Raw genomic sequence first — 16219 nt, 5'->3', positions numbered from 1 at the left:
ATGGCTTCTGCAGCAGCCCCTGCCTCCAGGCTCCTGTCCTGACTTCCTCCGATGATGAATAGTGACGTGGAAGTATAAGCCAAATAAACCCTTTCTTTCCCAAGTGGTTTTGGTGATGGTGTTTCATTACAGCAACAATAACTCAAACTGGGACACCTAGTAAATGTTGTACTTGAGATCTGATCCTAAATCTGTCTGATTTCAAAGCTGTCTTTCCTCTGGAAGAGATGAAGAAAAGTGTTATATGGAAAAAAATGCACTATAATAATAGCTACTAAAAAAAGATTTTTAAAAATGAATGGTATTTTAAAAAGAAAAAATAGCTACTACTTAGCAGCCATATGTCAGGCATTGTGCTGAAGGGTGTGCATGCTCTCTCCCTGCGTTCTCATAATAGCCCCGTGATGAATGCCCTATTTTTTTTTCCATTAAAGTTGAAGAAACTGAAATTCAAAATCTCGCTCAAGAGCCCAGTTTATGAGTAAGAGAGCAAGCCAGGTTTGCATCCAGGTCTATGCAACACTGAAGTCTGTACTTTCAAGCCCTGGACTCTATAACTTCCCTTGAAGCCATACATGTGAAAAGCCCGTTATAACCTAAAAAGTGGGTACTTAATAATAGGTCAATCATGTAATGTTCTATAATTTGTGTATGATTTGAACAATGTCTATATTTCCTGTGCTCTATGGTTATTGTGCTGACCATTGTGTCCCGTGTGTAACACAGAGTAGACCGCCAAGATCCTTGCTGAACGAGTGAAGAGATGGCATGGTGGTGCCTTTTGTCTAAGCCATTGCATTGTCAGTTCCTATCCACTCACTTGACAAATGTTGACTGAGCCCAACAAATGCGTTCAATGAGTTGTACCTTGTATCATGAGCCTTGAGCTCCATGGTAGAAGAGATTAAAACAGAATTTCAAAGTTCACAATCTTAATTATCTTTTAAGGTGAAGAGTACTGATATAAGCCATACCTGACATAATTTAAGTCATATCAAAATAAGGAGCTTCTCTTGGGTCTAGAAAAATGGTCAGCAGTTAAGGGCATCTGCTGCTCTTCCAGAGGAGCTATGCTTGTTTTCCAGCACCCACGTGGTGGCCCACGACCATTTGTAACTCCAGTTCTAGGGGATGAGATACTGCTTCTGACCTCTTCAGGCTCTTTCACACACATGGTACACATACACACACTGAGACACATACATAGGAACTAAATAAGTAGTTAAAAATAATAGCTTCTCCTTAGGAAAACAATGCCATATAAGTAATAAAGTCCTACTTAAATACACCATGGTTTCCTTCTTAATTTTATAACATCTAAATATCAAAAAAGGCTTAGGCTAGAATGACTAACTGGTCATTTACTTTAGCTTTTACATATTGCAGATAGGGAAACTGAGGTCCATAGAAGGAAGTCACCTTTTGGTGGACACTTAGTTCAAAGTTGCAGATCTGATACTAGAGTGAGGTCTTCTGCAAACATTTATTGAGCATTTGCTTTGCCTCAGGCACCTTGCATGCAGACAGGAATCTGACAGGTCCTCTTCAAGAACCTATGAACCTCAGGGAATTCAGGGAGTCTGATGGAAGAGACCTTCCAGTAAGCAACAGTAACCAGAGGAGTGAAGCATGGAAGCAGAGGGCAGCACGGGTGATGAGATTCTACAAATCACAGGCTACTGCCCATCAGGGAGGGCTTGGGAAAAAGCAAAACCGAAGAACTGAAATGGCAGGAAGAAGAAGCGTGGGTGTTCTGAACAGAAAGGTTGCACATCAAAAGACCAGAGAGGGAGAGGATGCGGGGGAGGGGAGGAGCAGTGCATTAGCTGACGTTGGAGGCTGCCAGCTCTTCTTCTACCTGCTAAATCTTCCCTATAAATTGGCCAAATATTTACCTCCAGAGAGCACTCTAACAAAAAGTAATGTGTTCAGGAGCTGGCACATCTAACTGATAAACGGATGCAATCTTCCTCAAGCCCGTGCAGATATAGAAAGGCACGGAGGTCACACAACTGTAATTCCTCCCATAGCTGCTCCTGCAAAAGATTCTGCTCCGCCAACTACAGAGATAGGTTTACTGTCTTGAGACTCGGTTGTTCATCCATAGAAAGGGTTTCTGGGAGAATCTTTAAAAATAGCACTGCAACACAGGGATGGGCTCAATAAACTACAGGAGGTTGTATTTGCATTGTGTGTGTGTGTGATATGACATCAACAATGACATAACATCAGAGAGATACATAACATTAGAGGCAAAATAATATGAATGCATTTGATTTGAAGATAAAAATGCTCTTTTCCCAGTGGAGACAAAAAAATCCATTATAAGCTTGCATAATTAGATAAAAATACACATTTGCTCTATTTATTCAATACTGTTAGATTGTACTCTACAGAGAATTTTTATGATAACCTCTCTTTCTAGGTGTATATGTATGTCTTTTTCTCTATTCTCTCTCTCTCTCCCCTCCCCTCCCCCAGTCTTCCTTAGTGACCCAAGCTGACCTCAAAATCATGATCCTTCTACGTCTCCTCTCTGAGTGCTAGAATTACTGTGTGCACCACTGTGCCTAGCTCATGTCTACTCTTAGCCTTCCATGGAAAATTCTAGACACCGCAGAAGATCCTGACTTCTCTGATTTTAACCCTTTTATTTTTACGTTTATTTTAAAATGGAGAGAGTAGGGGGTGGCATTTGATTACCACACAAGTAAAAGTTGATTCTCTCCTTCCACCGTGGGGGTCCGGGGGATTGAACATCAGGCTTAATAGCAGTACATTTGAGATGACCAGCCATGGCCTAAAATTTAAACTTTGATAAAGAATCAAGCCGGTATTAGGCTGTGGGTCTAATTCTGAAGTTTCTCCACAGATCTGCCCTAAGTGCTTAGCTCTCTACAGTTAAGGACTTTACCCCCAGTGAAACACCAGCTCCTGAATGGGATCTGAATGGGATCATAATGGGGTGGCTCACTTGCTCAGTCGGCGTCTTCATCTCTAAAAGACTACACCTAAACTCTCTAGGTAACCAGGTGCTGCTAGGATGACTGGGGCAGGAATCATGAGTTCAAAGCCAACCTGGACTATATTCCAAGAAACCAATATACCAAAACAAAAGAAAACCTCAGAAAGAAATAAGAATACAGTAGTGTCTATCCAACTGACACGATTAAAACAATAAAAAATAATTTTTAGTCTAGTGAGATGGCTCAAGGGCTAAAAACATAGCCACCAAGTCTATTAGTCTGAGCTCAATTCTGGGAACAAGAGAATGAACTTCTGCAAGTTGTCCTCTGACCGCTAGACTCTTGCCATGGCATATGGATAACCCCCACATTATGTACATAAATACAAAAAAGAATGAATTATTTGTCTCGTGAGTGAGAGTGTCTAGAGTCCCTCCATTCAGGAATGTTGCTCCCAAGTAGTCACTTTGTCAGCTAAGCATTCCCAGCCCCGGAGCCTGTCATTTCTGAAGCAGCATTCCCTAGGGGACAGAGAGTTAAGTTTACTGAGAAAGTGTGCAGACTACATGGTGGCTCCTGCCTTCAGTCCCCACATTCAGGAGGCAAAGGTGGGCAGATAGATCACTGTGAGTTCAAGACCAGCATGGTCTGTATAGTAAATCTATGCCAGCCAGGGCTACATAGTGAGACTCTATCTCAAAAACCAACCAGCCAAAAGCCCCCAAAACAACAACAACAAACAACGAAATGCACATTAAATAATACTGTCTGATTATACTAGACAAGATGGTGGATACTCACTAAATAGAGAATGCCTGGCCTGTGCTGTCCAGACACACATCTCCAGATACCAAGAAAGTAAGTGAGAGCGAGGCATGATTCCAGAACCCCACTCCTGCTCTCCTGAGAGCCCCTCCAGGGCTCACTGTTTCACAGGGGCAGGGCAGGGGTAAAGTACTTGCTTTTCTTATTTTCTATTGCCTGAGTTTTCCCAAGGTAAAATCAGGTATCGTGCAACATACAGAAAGTCCAAGAGAAACAAGAGCACAGCAAGGTTGATCTCCTCCTAGAGAGGGCTATTGCTAATATTTTTACAATGTAATTACACACTTTCCGTTTCTCTTCCCTCCCAGCAATCCCACCAGGGTAATACCCCTTACCCCTCTGGAAGTCATGGTCTCTTACTCTTTAGTTGTTGTTGCTGTATGTTGTTAATGGTTTTACTGATATTTTTCCTGTGCTGGGGACCAAATCTCGGGGCCAAGGCAAGCCCTTTATCACCAACTGATAGCTCCAGCTCAACCTTCTTAAAGAAAAAAAAAAGTGAGGTTTTTTTCTATGTATACTAGGAAATATCCCTCGCCCTCACAACTCGGGGCCTCAGTTTCCCTAGCAAGCACTTTACTCTCTGAGCCATTGTCCCACCCCTAACGTGGTTGAACTAGAGCATAACATTTGTTTTATTGAAATAGATGAACTAGAAATGTATAGCTTAATAATGCGCGCGCGTGCGCGCGTGTGTATGTGTGTGTGTGTGTGTGTGTGTGTGTGTGTGTGTGATATGCTGGGGATTGATTACAGGTCACTATACATTCCAGGCAAGTGCTCTGATACTGAACTGTACCCTCGACATCACTTAATGATTTTCTCCCGTGGTGGAGATGAAGGCATATAGACACATATAAACACTTACTGGAATTTAAAGAGAAAAAAAATGTTAAGGCAAATTATTCAGGTGACTGAATTACAATTGGCAAATGACATATTAATTAAGACATATTAATTAATTAATGACATGTTAATCCCAAAACTTCAGTACAGCCTACTCTCACATCCTTTACTCTGTTTTTATTTTTCAATCAAATAATCCGATCAGAAAGACCACACTGAACAAGGGAAAAGATAGGAGCAGCTTCACCTCTTTTTTTTTTTGGTGTGTGTTTATGTCTGCATGATGTATGTAGATATTTGTGTGTGGATATGCATGTATTTCTGTGTGCACTACTTTTCAAAACAGGTTCTCTCACTGAACACAGAAGTCATGAATTCAGCTAGGTTGACTGGTTAATGAGCCTCAGAGATGTGCCTGTCTCCAAACCACCCCCACCCCTAGTTACATTGTTTCTGGGGGCTCCCCAAACTCTGGTTCCCATGCAAACTTGCACAAGGGCCTTATTAACAGAACAAACTGTCCAGACCCTCTATCTCGTTCTGGGTTTGGTTTTGGTTTTTGTCAACTTGACGGAAGCTAGGCTCTCTGGGAAGAGGAGCCTCAACTGAGAAAATGCCTCCATAAGATTGGCCTAAAGGGAAGTCTATGGAACATTTTCTTAACTAGGGATTGATATGGGAAGGCCCAACCCATTGTGGGAGGGGCCACTCCTGGGCTGGTGGTCTTGGGATGTGTAAGAAAGCAAAGTGAGGAAGCCAGAAGGAGGAAGCCGGCAAGCAGCACTCCTCCACAGCCTCTGCCCCACTTCCTGCCTTGATTTCTTTCCGTGATGGACTGTGATATTTAAGTGTAAGATGAAATAAACTGTTTCCTCCTCAAGTTGCCTCTGCCTCCTGAGTGCCAGGATTAAAGACGTGCGTCACCACCGCCCAGCTGACAACTTTTATTTTTTTCTTTTGTAAACAGAGTTCCTCCCTTCTTCCCTCTACTGACTCATTTATTTATGAGACTTAATATGTACTGGGTGATAAAAAATAATAAAGTCTCTTCCTTTGTGGAGTTTATATGCTGACTGAAGAGTAAGATGACAAAGTTTAAACAAGATAATATAGAGATACAATGTGTAATATAATAGCAGGGAAATTATAATTTTATGAAGAAAATCAAGAGGTGCTAAGTTATTAGTTGAGACAGGGTAGCCAGCCTCTGTGCTGGGATAGGGTTGGATGAGGTGACCGGTTGAGGAGAGTGAGGCGTGTTCTAAGTGGCTGCAGCAGCAGAGTACCACAGAAAAGGCATGGGAATGAGAGCTCTACCCCAGAGCACGCAGTCCCCGGGCTTTCACTGCAGCCACATGAAAGTCAGGACGATCAGCCCTGTCCTATGCAAACTGACAAGTAAGGGGGCCAGGGACACAGATTAGCTTCAGAGCCTGGCACATGCAAGATGCTGGGTTTGATTGACCACAAAAATAAATTTAAAAATAAAAGAAGAAAAATAGCGAGATTAGTAAATTACACACAGTCACCCACTGAGCAAATGGCAGAACCAGAACTTGAATTCTCACACATCCAAGGCCCCACTCTTGCCTCCTCACTCCTGCAGCCTCCAGAGCGATCCTCGCCAGCCGTTTGTACTTGAGCTCTGGAAAGGCCAGCTGGACCAGGTCCCTTTGGTTCGGGCATCTGTCCAGGGCGATTCTTCCCCGGGCTCAGCATGTCCAAGTGTCCCTGATTCACAGATGGTCTCAATTGCTTATCAGTCGGAGGCCTGAGCAGCAGGGTGTTCCTCAGTCCTGCTGGGCTGTCCCCAGTGTGTCTATGCCAGCTGGGTACAAAGGCCCTTTGTGTAAGAATGTCTCTCCAGCCAAGTTTTCATAGACAAGTCTGAGAGCTAACAGAATTAACATTCACACGCGTACATACCTTGTGACTCCTGCATCATTCAGACCCTCATTGGAATTCCAGTTTCTTTCCCCCAGATTTTTATATCCCCACAATGGTGGCTGCTGTGGTAATTAGCTTTCCCTCCATATCTGTCTGTGTTGTCAGTCTGATGATCCTCCCATTTTCTCTGTCAACACTCCTGCCTACAGTAATGTGCCAGTCCCTGGGAAAGTTCTGGGTTTCTACATGCTCATGTTGTTCCAACGGTCACTGGTATTATTGTCCGCAGCCACAGGACACTTGGCGGCCTTCCACAGTGACCACCGAATGCTTTATGAAGAAACAAGACCTGGGCTTGACAAGATCCTCTGCTACCATGCATTGTGGAACTTTGGGGAAGTGACCTTACCTCTCTGGGACTCAGTTTCCCCATCTCTACAAAGAAGGTGCCTTCTAAGGGCTCCACACCCTCTCAGTTCTGTGATGTTCTGTGGCCTGGAGTACTCTAAAGGAAAGTAGAAAGCAAGGACCTGTATCTGTATCTGCCTCACGGAGGCTTTTGGATTAGATGACCTTTCCAGACCCTTTTGCTTTTGACATCAAAAGTATGTAAGATGTCCTTTCTTGAAAACTGCCAAGCTGGAAGGCCTCTGGCTTACTTGGCCCATGGGGGTAGAGGCAGTGGAGGACAGCCAAAGTGGTACAAGAAAAATGAGTTTTGAAATTCTGTGGTCCTGGATTCAAATTCTACACTTGCCACTTCAGTAGCCACCCACATGGCCTCTTTGGCTTCTGTGGGCTTTAAATGAAGAACTACTTTGCAGAGGTGAACTGAGGCTCGGCAGCATCGTGCCTAGGGAACACCATGCTTAGTCACCATTACTCAAGGTATCAGGTGCAGCTGAGCTAGAGCAGACTGGGTGGAATGCAGGAAATTGGGCATTTGTTTATTTTTTTCTCCCCTTTGGTGAGGTTTTGGTTTTTCTTTTCTTACTTTAGGTTCTTCTGTAGCCTAGTTTGACCTTGAACTTGCTAAGTAGCTGAGACTAGCTTTGAACTCCTGATCTTCCTTCCTCTACCTACTCAGTGAAGGGATTACAGATATTTTGCTTTCTATAATTAAAATCATAAGTTTGTTATAGAAAAAAATAAAGGTAAAACCATCTGTCTGTCCTTTATTAACTTATTACTAAAATGCAAATTGCATTTTGGCATATTTTCTTCTATTATTCTTCCTATGCATAGACATATATTACACAATGACAAAATATACCTTACATATAATTTTGTACATTTTTATATAACATTAGGTATATTTAAATATTTAGGCTAATCACTTTTCTAAACTTTAAAACTTCTTATTTACTTATTCACTTATTTGGGTCTCATATAGCCCAGACCCATCTCAAACTTGCTGTTTCCAAAGATAACTGGGACTCTGTCCTCTTCCTAAGTGCTGGAATTACAGGCAGGCACCAGCACACTCAGCTTTCTCTACTTACTTGAGAACTTCCAGTGTGTGCCAAAGGCTCAGTCAGGTATAGCTATCGTAGCTGAAAGTGATGAGGTTCCAACATCTTTGTGCCTCTCAGTGCCCTTTTGTAAAGCTCTCACTGTCTGTCCACTGAAACTGGACTTTGCATTCCAAATTATCTACCTGAGCTCCACTCCTTCCTGGCAGGATTTTCCAAAATGTAACCCACACCCTTCTATTCACACCCTACTCTTTCATCTACTTTTTGGCTTCCTGTAGTCAGGCTTCAGCTCCACCCCTCTGCTGAGCCAGATACTGGCCTTCCTAACTGAAATGGAAGACACTACTCAGATCATCCTTTGTCTCCCGACTGCTTTTCTATACTGCTGTGGAGGAGATCAAACAGGGCATCACGCATGCTAGGCAGGCAAGTCCCCACCCTGAGTTATATCTCCAGTCCCCCAGCTGCTTCCCTTGCCCCTTCCCATTTTATTTATGTTTATTAGTTTTTCTTTTTTTTTTAAGATTTATTTATTTATTATATGTAAGTACACTGTAGTTGTCTTCAGACACTCCAGAAGAGGGAGTCAGATCTTGTTACAGATGGTTGTGAGCCACCATATGGTTGCTGGGATTTGAACTCAGGACCTTTGGAAGAGCAGTCTGTGCTCTTACCCACTGAGCCATCTCACCAGCCCCTCTTTTTTTTTTTTTTTTTATTAGCTTGCAAATCCCAACTGCTGCTGACACTCATGGCTTAGCCTTGGGAAAAATCATTCAACCTCTTTTCCTTTAACCTTTTCATCAAATGAAACAGCTAAAAACAAACAAACAAACAAACAAACAACAACAACAACAACAAACCCCTGGATGACATATGATTATATGTCCAAAAAGTTGATTAAAAAATAAAGTTATTAAGAACCTAGGCACAGCCGGGTGTGGTGGCACACACCTTTAATCCCAGCACTCGGGAGGCAGAGGCAGGCGGATTTCTGAGTTCGAGGCCAGCCTGGGCCTACAAAGTGAGTTCCAGGACAGACAGGGCTACACAGAGAAACCCTGTCTCGAAAAACAAAAAACAAACAAACAAAAAAGAACTTGGGCACAGTAGCATACATCTGGAGTCCTGACCTTTGAAGGTACAGGAAAGATTCAGAAATCAAAGGTCATCGCCAGCTAGATAGAAATTTTGAGGATGGGAAAATGAGGATACACTGGAAAGTGTTAGAGCATAAAGGTTGGGGGAGGTTAACAGGGAGGAAACTCTGTCTATGGATCTGGTTGAAGACTTTCTTGTGGGATTGCTTTAGGGTCCCCCACTCTCCTGTTCTTCTCCTGTCTCTTTGTCCATACTCTAGAAGCAAGCCCAATAAACTCACTCATTCCCCAGTGGAATAACACTTTAGTTTGTAGTTAGGATCTATAAAGAAGGGGCAGATGTTGTTTGTGTTTCCCTAGGTAAGGGATTATCCCAAGGACTTCAACGGGAACATTGTAAAATATGTGTCAGAAGAGACTGGGCGAAGCTGGGCACGACTCCAGACCTTGAGAGGTAGAGGCAAGTGATAAAGGGTTCAAGGTCAGCCTGTGTTGCAAGAAACCTTGTCTCAAAACAAGGCCAGGTCTGGTGGCTTATGCCTTCATTCTACAGAAGCAAGTGAGTTCAAGATTAAGACCAGCCAGGGCTATAAAGAGAAACCCTGTCTCAAATAAAACAAAGCCTGGTGCAGTGGCACACACCTTTAATCCCAGCACTCAGGAGGCAGAAGCAGGTGGATCTCCATGAGTTGGAGGCCAGCCTGGTCTACAGAGAGAGTTCCAGAACAGCCTGGGAACACAGAGAAACTGTCTCAAAAAAATCAAACCAAACCAAAGCAAATCAACCAACCAACCAAACATCAAAAAGAGATTTCAGGGACGTAAAAGCAGTAGAGAAGCCATCCAAGTCACTGAAGTGTGCTCGTGCGAGTGAGTAGGTGGGGGGGAGGTGAAGGGGCAGCGATGTGGGAGGTTGGTTGGTCATTGCACGATCTGCATATATTCACATTCTCAGCGGTGGTGGTGCTTTTTGACACAGGATCTCACATAATCCATCTGGCCTCAAACTTGCTTTATCGCTGAGACTGGCCTTGAACTATGTACAGATCCTTTTTCCTCTTCCTCCTCCTTTTCCTCTTCTTCTTCCTCCTCCTCTTCCTCCCCCCCCCCTTTCCTCCTCCTCCAAAGTGCTGCTGGGATTACAGGCAAAAGTCACCACACTATTCTAAATATATTTTGAAGACAGAACCAGTTAGACTTGCTGATAGATTAGAGAGAGAAGAAGAAAATTAAGAAATTAAAGATAATTCTCAGACTTAAAAAAAAAAATCTGTGGGTGGATGGTCTGCTTAAGACAGGGAAGTCCAGAGGCCTGGAGGCCACCTCAGCTGTGTTTTCAACAGAGGTGTGGATGAACTGAGCTTTTGGTTTGTATATCAGTCTCTCTGAGTCCGGATAGAACAAGTCTTCCCAGTTCTGACCACCTTAACAGTGTTGGGTCCCTGTAAGCTGAGGAGAGGTTTCAGGAGAGGGAGACCCCACTGGCCAACTTCTCCAATCTCTCTCTCTCTCTCTCTCTCTCTCTCTCTCTCTCTCTCTCGGTGTATGTAATTACATAAGATAAGCTTTTGACATCAACAATTAGGTTTTGGTCCTTTTAGGGGAAGACTGCACCAATAATCTCTCCTTAGGGTATTATTTTTATGGTATGTGTCAAAAATCCGGTCCTTTGATTCTAAAGCCCCATCCTGGGCTCCTCCCTAGGCAGGTACAGGCTTTGAAGCGCCGAGGGAATTAGAGAAGCACACAGTCATGGAGTTCATAGAGTGTGAGCCGGTTGACACACGCCAGACCCAGAGCCGGTCCAGGCAAGGCTGCCTGGGAGAAGGGGCTGCCTTACAGCTGCCTCCCCTGCCCGGGTGGGCCTGCTGCTTTACTCCGGTCACAAGGTTTTGTTCTCCTCTAGTCCTCTTGGAGCTAGAGGACAAAAGCCAGTCCTTTCCTGACCCCAAGGTACATTTCAGAAACATTTATCAGTAAAGCCCGTGGGCATTTCACTCCTCCCACCTTGGACAAGTGGAGCTCTGTCCCTGGGGAAATGTCTGCAGGCCCGTGCACGTTCTCCTCGCCTCTGGCTGCAGCATGAGGGTTTGGGTCCCCGACAGGCCAAGCAGGGAGGTGGCCCAGAAGCCAGTGGCCAGAAGCTGTGGCCACACTGGGCTTATTGAAAGGTTCGTCAGGAAAGGGGCCACCAACCTGTCCTCGGTGAACAGGTTCCTCCACAGCAAATCAGGGGGTTGAGGGTCCTTGCTAGCCACTAAATACTTTTCTTCCCTGTGTTCTGATCTTTGCCTCCCTGATACCCCTACTCTTCACCGAAATTCCAACAGCCTCTTAGATGGCTTCCTATCTCTAGACTCAGATCTGAGCAGTCTTACAATCTGATTTTCTTTTTCATTTTTGGAATTTTGAGACAGTATAGCCCAGGCTGGACTAAAATCCTATGTAGCTCAGGCTGGCCTCCAACCCAGCCTCCTGATTGCTGGGTTGGAATGATAGGTCTATGAACAGTCACACTTGCCTTTTAATTTAATTTTATTTTTTAAAAAGATTTATTTATTATTATACCTAAGTACACTGTAGCTGTCTTCAGACGCACCAGAAGAGGGCGTCAGATCTCATTACAGATGGTTGTGAGCCACCATGTGGTTGCTGGGATTTGAACTCAGGACCTCTGGAAGTACAGTCAGTGCTCTTAACCACTGAGCCATCTCTCCAGCCCCTTAATTTTATTTTTAATTTTTACCTAGATAAGGTCTTACTATTATATCTGACCTGGTACTAGCTGTGTAACTCAGTGCTGGGATTAGCACATGAGCCGATACCCCCAGCTCACAACCTATCCTTACATGTGTGTTCCACTGTTTTTCCAAAACACAGGTCAGCTCTTATCTCTTCTTGCTTACTACTTTCACTAGCTCTCTACTGCTTCCAGCAAGCGACCAGGCTTCCCAGCCTCCTGAGCTAGCCCCTCTCTCCTACTCCTCGTCTCTAACCTCACTACACGTTTGCCAAGTCTCCTAAGATGCCACTCTAGGTCTGTCGGTCCTGATAAATTCATTATCAATCAATCTATCTATCTATCTATCTATCTATCTATCTATCTATCTATCTATCTATCTATGTCTATCTGTCTGTCTGTCTAATATGAGTATTCTGTGTTCTCCTTGAAGCCTGCTGCCCCGCCCCCAGCTAGGTCTATCCATCCTGTCTTCTGCACTATCTCTTTACATTGATACCCTCCATATGCTATTATCATAGGTCAAGGAATTGAGTCTCAGAAAGCAGAAGGGGCTTGACTACTTTTCCAAGGTGGGATATGGACTTAAATTCCAAAGTCCTGATTCTTATTCACTCTACTCTCCCTATCACATGCTCAGACACACTCAGGCACACCAAAGGCTGGAATCGTGTCACTGAACTCCTGTGTGAGAAAGTAAGCCCCCTCCCCCACATCACCACCACTACCACTGGGATTGTAGCTCAGCTGGTAGAGTGCTTGCCTAGCAGGCATCAAGCTGTGGCTTTGATCCTCAGCACTGGGGACAAACTGGACACCACGGTGGCAAATGCCTGTAATCTTTGCACCAAGGAGGCAGAGTGTGTAGGGTTAGACAGCTATGTAGGGAGTTCAAGGTCAGCCTGACAGTCTGAAAACTAAGTTAACAAAGAAAACCTAGGTCATAAGTTAGTAACCTTGCCATAATTCCCAGGTGTTCCTGAGACATTCCAGGCAGAAGTTTGAATGAGGTGAACTTCGAGATCCTCCAAGTGCTTGAATTTTATAGAGCACAGAGTCTTGCTGTCCTCACCAGAGGTGGTGGCGCTTTTACTCTGGGTTCATTTGCTTCTGTCTTCAGAACAAAGGAATGACTAAACAATATTGAGCACACCTACTAAGTACAGCACCATGCACATCTTATCTTTTTTTTTTAACACTCTTAATCATTTTTCAACCTCTATATTCTTTTACTAGAGAAGAAATCCAAACACAGACCCAAGGCCTCAGCTGGGGATTTGAACTGTGGATCTTCCCGTTCTAATTGGGTTCCGAAGGGGGAAAGTTAGCCTGAACTCATTTGGAGCTGGTGACTGAGAAGGAGCAGGGGTGGCCTGGTCCAGCACAGCTTACCCCCATCTTCGAACTCCTCCCGGAAGTAGACTTGCCGTCTCTTCCCCTGCGTCCTGAAGGTGCAGGAGGTCAGCAGCAGCAGAGGCAGCAGCGACAGGCTCCTCATCTTTACAGTCCTGCAGAGAAGTCTCGGAGAGGTGCTACGCAGCCAAGCGCTTTGTGCTGTCTCTTACCTTGACTCTGGGGTTCAGGCTGTGATCACCTGCTCCAGCACCTGGCCGCCTCCCATTCGTGGTCTGGGTCAGGGCAGTGAAAGCTGCAGCCAATGGTTGGGGACCACGAGCTGAGATGGTTGGAGGAGCTCTGACTTAGTGTCAAGGGAGCTACAGGGCAGGGTTCCCCAGAGTGTGGGGGAGTGGCAGGACCAGCTGAGGCTGGCCTCTAGAGAATCCTGTGAGCCTGCTCAACTGTGGAGCTGCTGAACTCAACATGTTCTCAACATGGTTCCTTCCGTTACCTCTCCTCCCCTCCCTCCATCCATTCATCTGTTCATCCAATCACCTACCCACCATCCACTGGGCCAACGAAGAAACTATGATAGCAGTGTGGTGCCTGTTTGTTTGAACAAAACCATGCCAAGGCCCAAGGCGCCCCCAGGAAGCACTAATCCAGGAGGGGACCTCAAGGATGTCGTCCTGCAGAAAGTAACTGTGGCTGAGCAGGAGAAGAAGAGCTGAGACAAGGCAGGGCATAAACAGGGGCAAAAGAAGGGGAAAACTTGTAAATTGCTTCTACGAAACCATTGCTATGCAGCCACCACTATTCCGAACCTGTTGTGAGAAAACTGAGACCAACAGAAGGGAAAGGCACCATCATTTACTGACCATCATACAGTGTGGTGAGCACCAAAACCAGGTCCTTCAAGTGCACGGTGTCCTTCAACCCTCACATAGATGCATAGTAACAGTGGTGTTAGGCTCACCCGACAGATGGGCAAACTGAGGCTCTGACAGACAAGTGGCTTGCCAACATTATAGGGAGGTAGAACAGGAGCCAGAGCTCAGGCCTTCTGGGTCCAGTACTTTGGACACACTTCACTTCATTTATATATTTAGCTGTATTCACCGAAGTGTTGCTGTGTCTGAGGCAGAGCCGGGCATCAAGGCCACAGGAGAGCATGGGAATCAACCTGCGCCCACGGAGCTCATCAGAAATGTGACCAATGTGGCTTGAATACGGTGAGTGCAGAGGTGGGGCTGATTGTGGGGTGGAGCAGTGAGCAAAGATCTCATAAGAGCTGGGGAGCCAAGGAGTTATCACCAGTCCACTGTGAAGCCGTGGAGAGAGTGATGTCATCAGGTGCTTGCTTGAGGCAGTCTCAGCCCAGACTGTTGCTGTTTTAAATTTCATTTTCTCATTGTATATGTGTGAGCATTTTGCCTGCATGTCTGTCTGTCTGTGTGCCGTGTATGTGTGTGTGTGTGTGGTGTGCCACGAAGGCAAAGAAGGTGCTTGACCCCCTGGAACTGGAGTCACAGACAGATGGCAGGAAATTAAGACCTCTGGAAGAGATGCTGAGCCATCTCTCCAGGCCACCACCTCCACTCTGGTTGTTTTTTTTTTTTTTTTTTTTTTTTGAACTATGAAGCTAGGGGTGACTTTGAACTCCTTATCTTCTTGCCTCTATCTCCTGATCACTGGATTATAAGCATGAGCCAGCATGTCCAGTATAAGAGTTATATTTAAAAATATCTCTGGGATCATGGCATGGTGGTATATGCCTATAACTTCCAGGGCAGAGACACGTGGATCTCTGTGAGTCCCAGGTCAGTCAGGGCTACATAGAGAGACCCAATCCAAAAGAAATTCTCTGGAGTTGGAGAGATGGCTTGCAGCATGTCTGACCAACTGAGTTCAGATTCCCGGGACCCATGGAAAAGCTGGGCTGTGCACTGACCTCCAGGCACATGCACTTGCTCACAGACAAAATGTACACACACACACACACACACACACACGGAAATAAAAGCTAATAAAAATAAATCATGGGTCAGGCATAAAGGAACACACCTGCAAGTCCATCACTTACGAGACTGAAGCAGGAGAATAGGGAGTTTGGGGCTACCCTGGGCTACATAATGAACCCTACCTGCAAAGAGAACATTGATTACTATATGCTAAGTTGGGAATGTCAAATAAGTGATTAAAATGTGTTAGACATGGTGGCACAGGCCTGTAATTCCAGCACTCATAAGGCAGAAACAGAACTTGCTGCATGTTCAAGGCCATCCCAGGGTACATAGCAAAACTGGATCCTAAATTAAAAATAACACAGTGGTAACAGAGACTGGAGATGTAGCTCAGCGGGCAGAGTATCTGTCTAGCATGCATTGCCCTGGGTTTGATCCTGGTGCCATATAAACTGAATGTAGTGTTATAGCCTGTAACCCAGAACTTGGGAAGTGGAGGCTGGAGGATAAGAAGTTCAAAGTCACCCTTGCCTATGTGTGAATTCTAGAATAACTTGGGCTTCATGAGACCCTGTCTCAAAAAAAAATTATAAACTGGAACTCAGAAAGGATCTTGGCTGCAAATTATATATTTGAGGGATGTAAGTGGCACTGTAGGCCAAAAAGCTAGATAAAAGAGAGAAGAGATTGGCTAGGAACTCTGCCAAGTTCCCAGCTCTGCTTAAGTCCAGACCTGAGGACTTCAGAGCCTTATTATTTAATCACTCTTTCAAATTTTGCCACAGTTTGATAGAGCTGGGACATACAGTTCCCAGGAACATGAAGGATTCAGGGAGTAAGGCAGAGGGAAATATGCAGAACCACTTTGGGCTAAGTCTAGAAGGCCAGCTGCACGAGTCTCAGTTTGGTTCCTCAAGGCCAGAGCTTTTCAGTCTGCATTATTGGCTTTTATGCAATACAGTTTCCTTTGTTTCCAGGTCTCCTCTACTCTGTGGATTGTTTAGCTGCTTTTCTTAGCAGATGACAATTACCACTTTCCCCAAGAGTTGTAACTACTAAAAATGTCTCTACACATTGC

At 44.8% G+C, this 16219-nt stretch overlaps 1 protein-coding gene and 1 long non-coding RNA gene across 3 annotated transcripts in view; one reads left to right on the top strand and one right to left on the bottom strand.

Annotated features, from left to right (window-relative positions):
• Positions 1 to 7660, top strand: part of Gm40225 — a 56234-nt gene extending 48574 nt beyond the window's left edge. The window contains exon 3 of the long non-coding RNA XR_868003.2: positions 6814 to 7660. This is a non-coding gene — a long non-coding RNA (predicted gene, 40225). The remainder of the gene's footprint in view (positions 1 to 6813) is intronic.
• Calr4 (calreticulin 4) overlaps positions 1 to 13337 on the bottom strand; it is a 36567-nt gene extending 23230 nt beyond the window's left edge. The window contains exon 1 of one of the 2 annotated variants that reach the window (NM_001285895.1): positions 13232 to 13337. In NM_001285895.1, the coding sequence (NP_001272824.1) occupies positions 13232 to 13337 (106 nt within the window). Of the gene's footprint in view, positions 1 to 4151; positions 4289 to 13231 lie in introns of those variants that run through there. The other variant, XM_017319911.2, reaches the window with a different exon arrangement.
• Between the last annotated feature and the right edge of the window lie 2882 nt (positions 13338 to 16219).

The sequence above is a fragment of the Mus musculus genome, chromosome 4, assembly GCF_000001635.26.
Source record: "Mus musculus strain C57BL/6J chromosome 4, GRCm38.p6 C57BL/6J".
NCBI lineage: Eukaryota > Metazoa > Chordata > Mammalia > Rodentia > Muridae > Mus > Mus musculus.
Note: the sequence above shows the minus strand (reverse complement) of the source record. Positions and strands in the feature narration are given on the sequence as shown.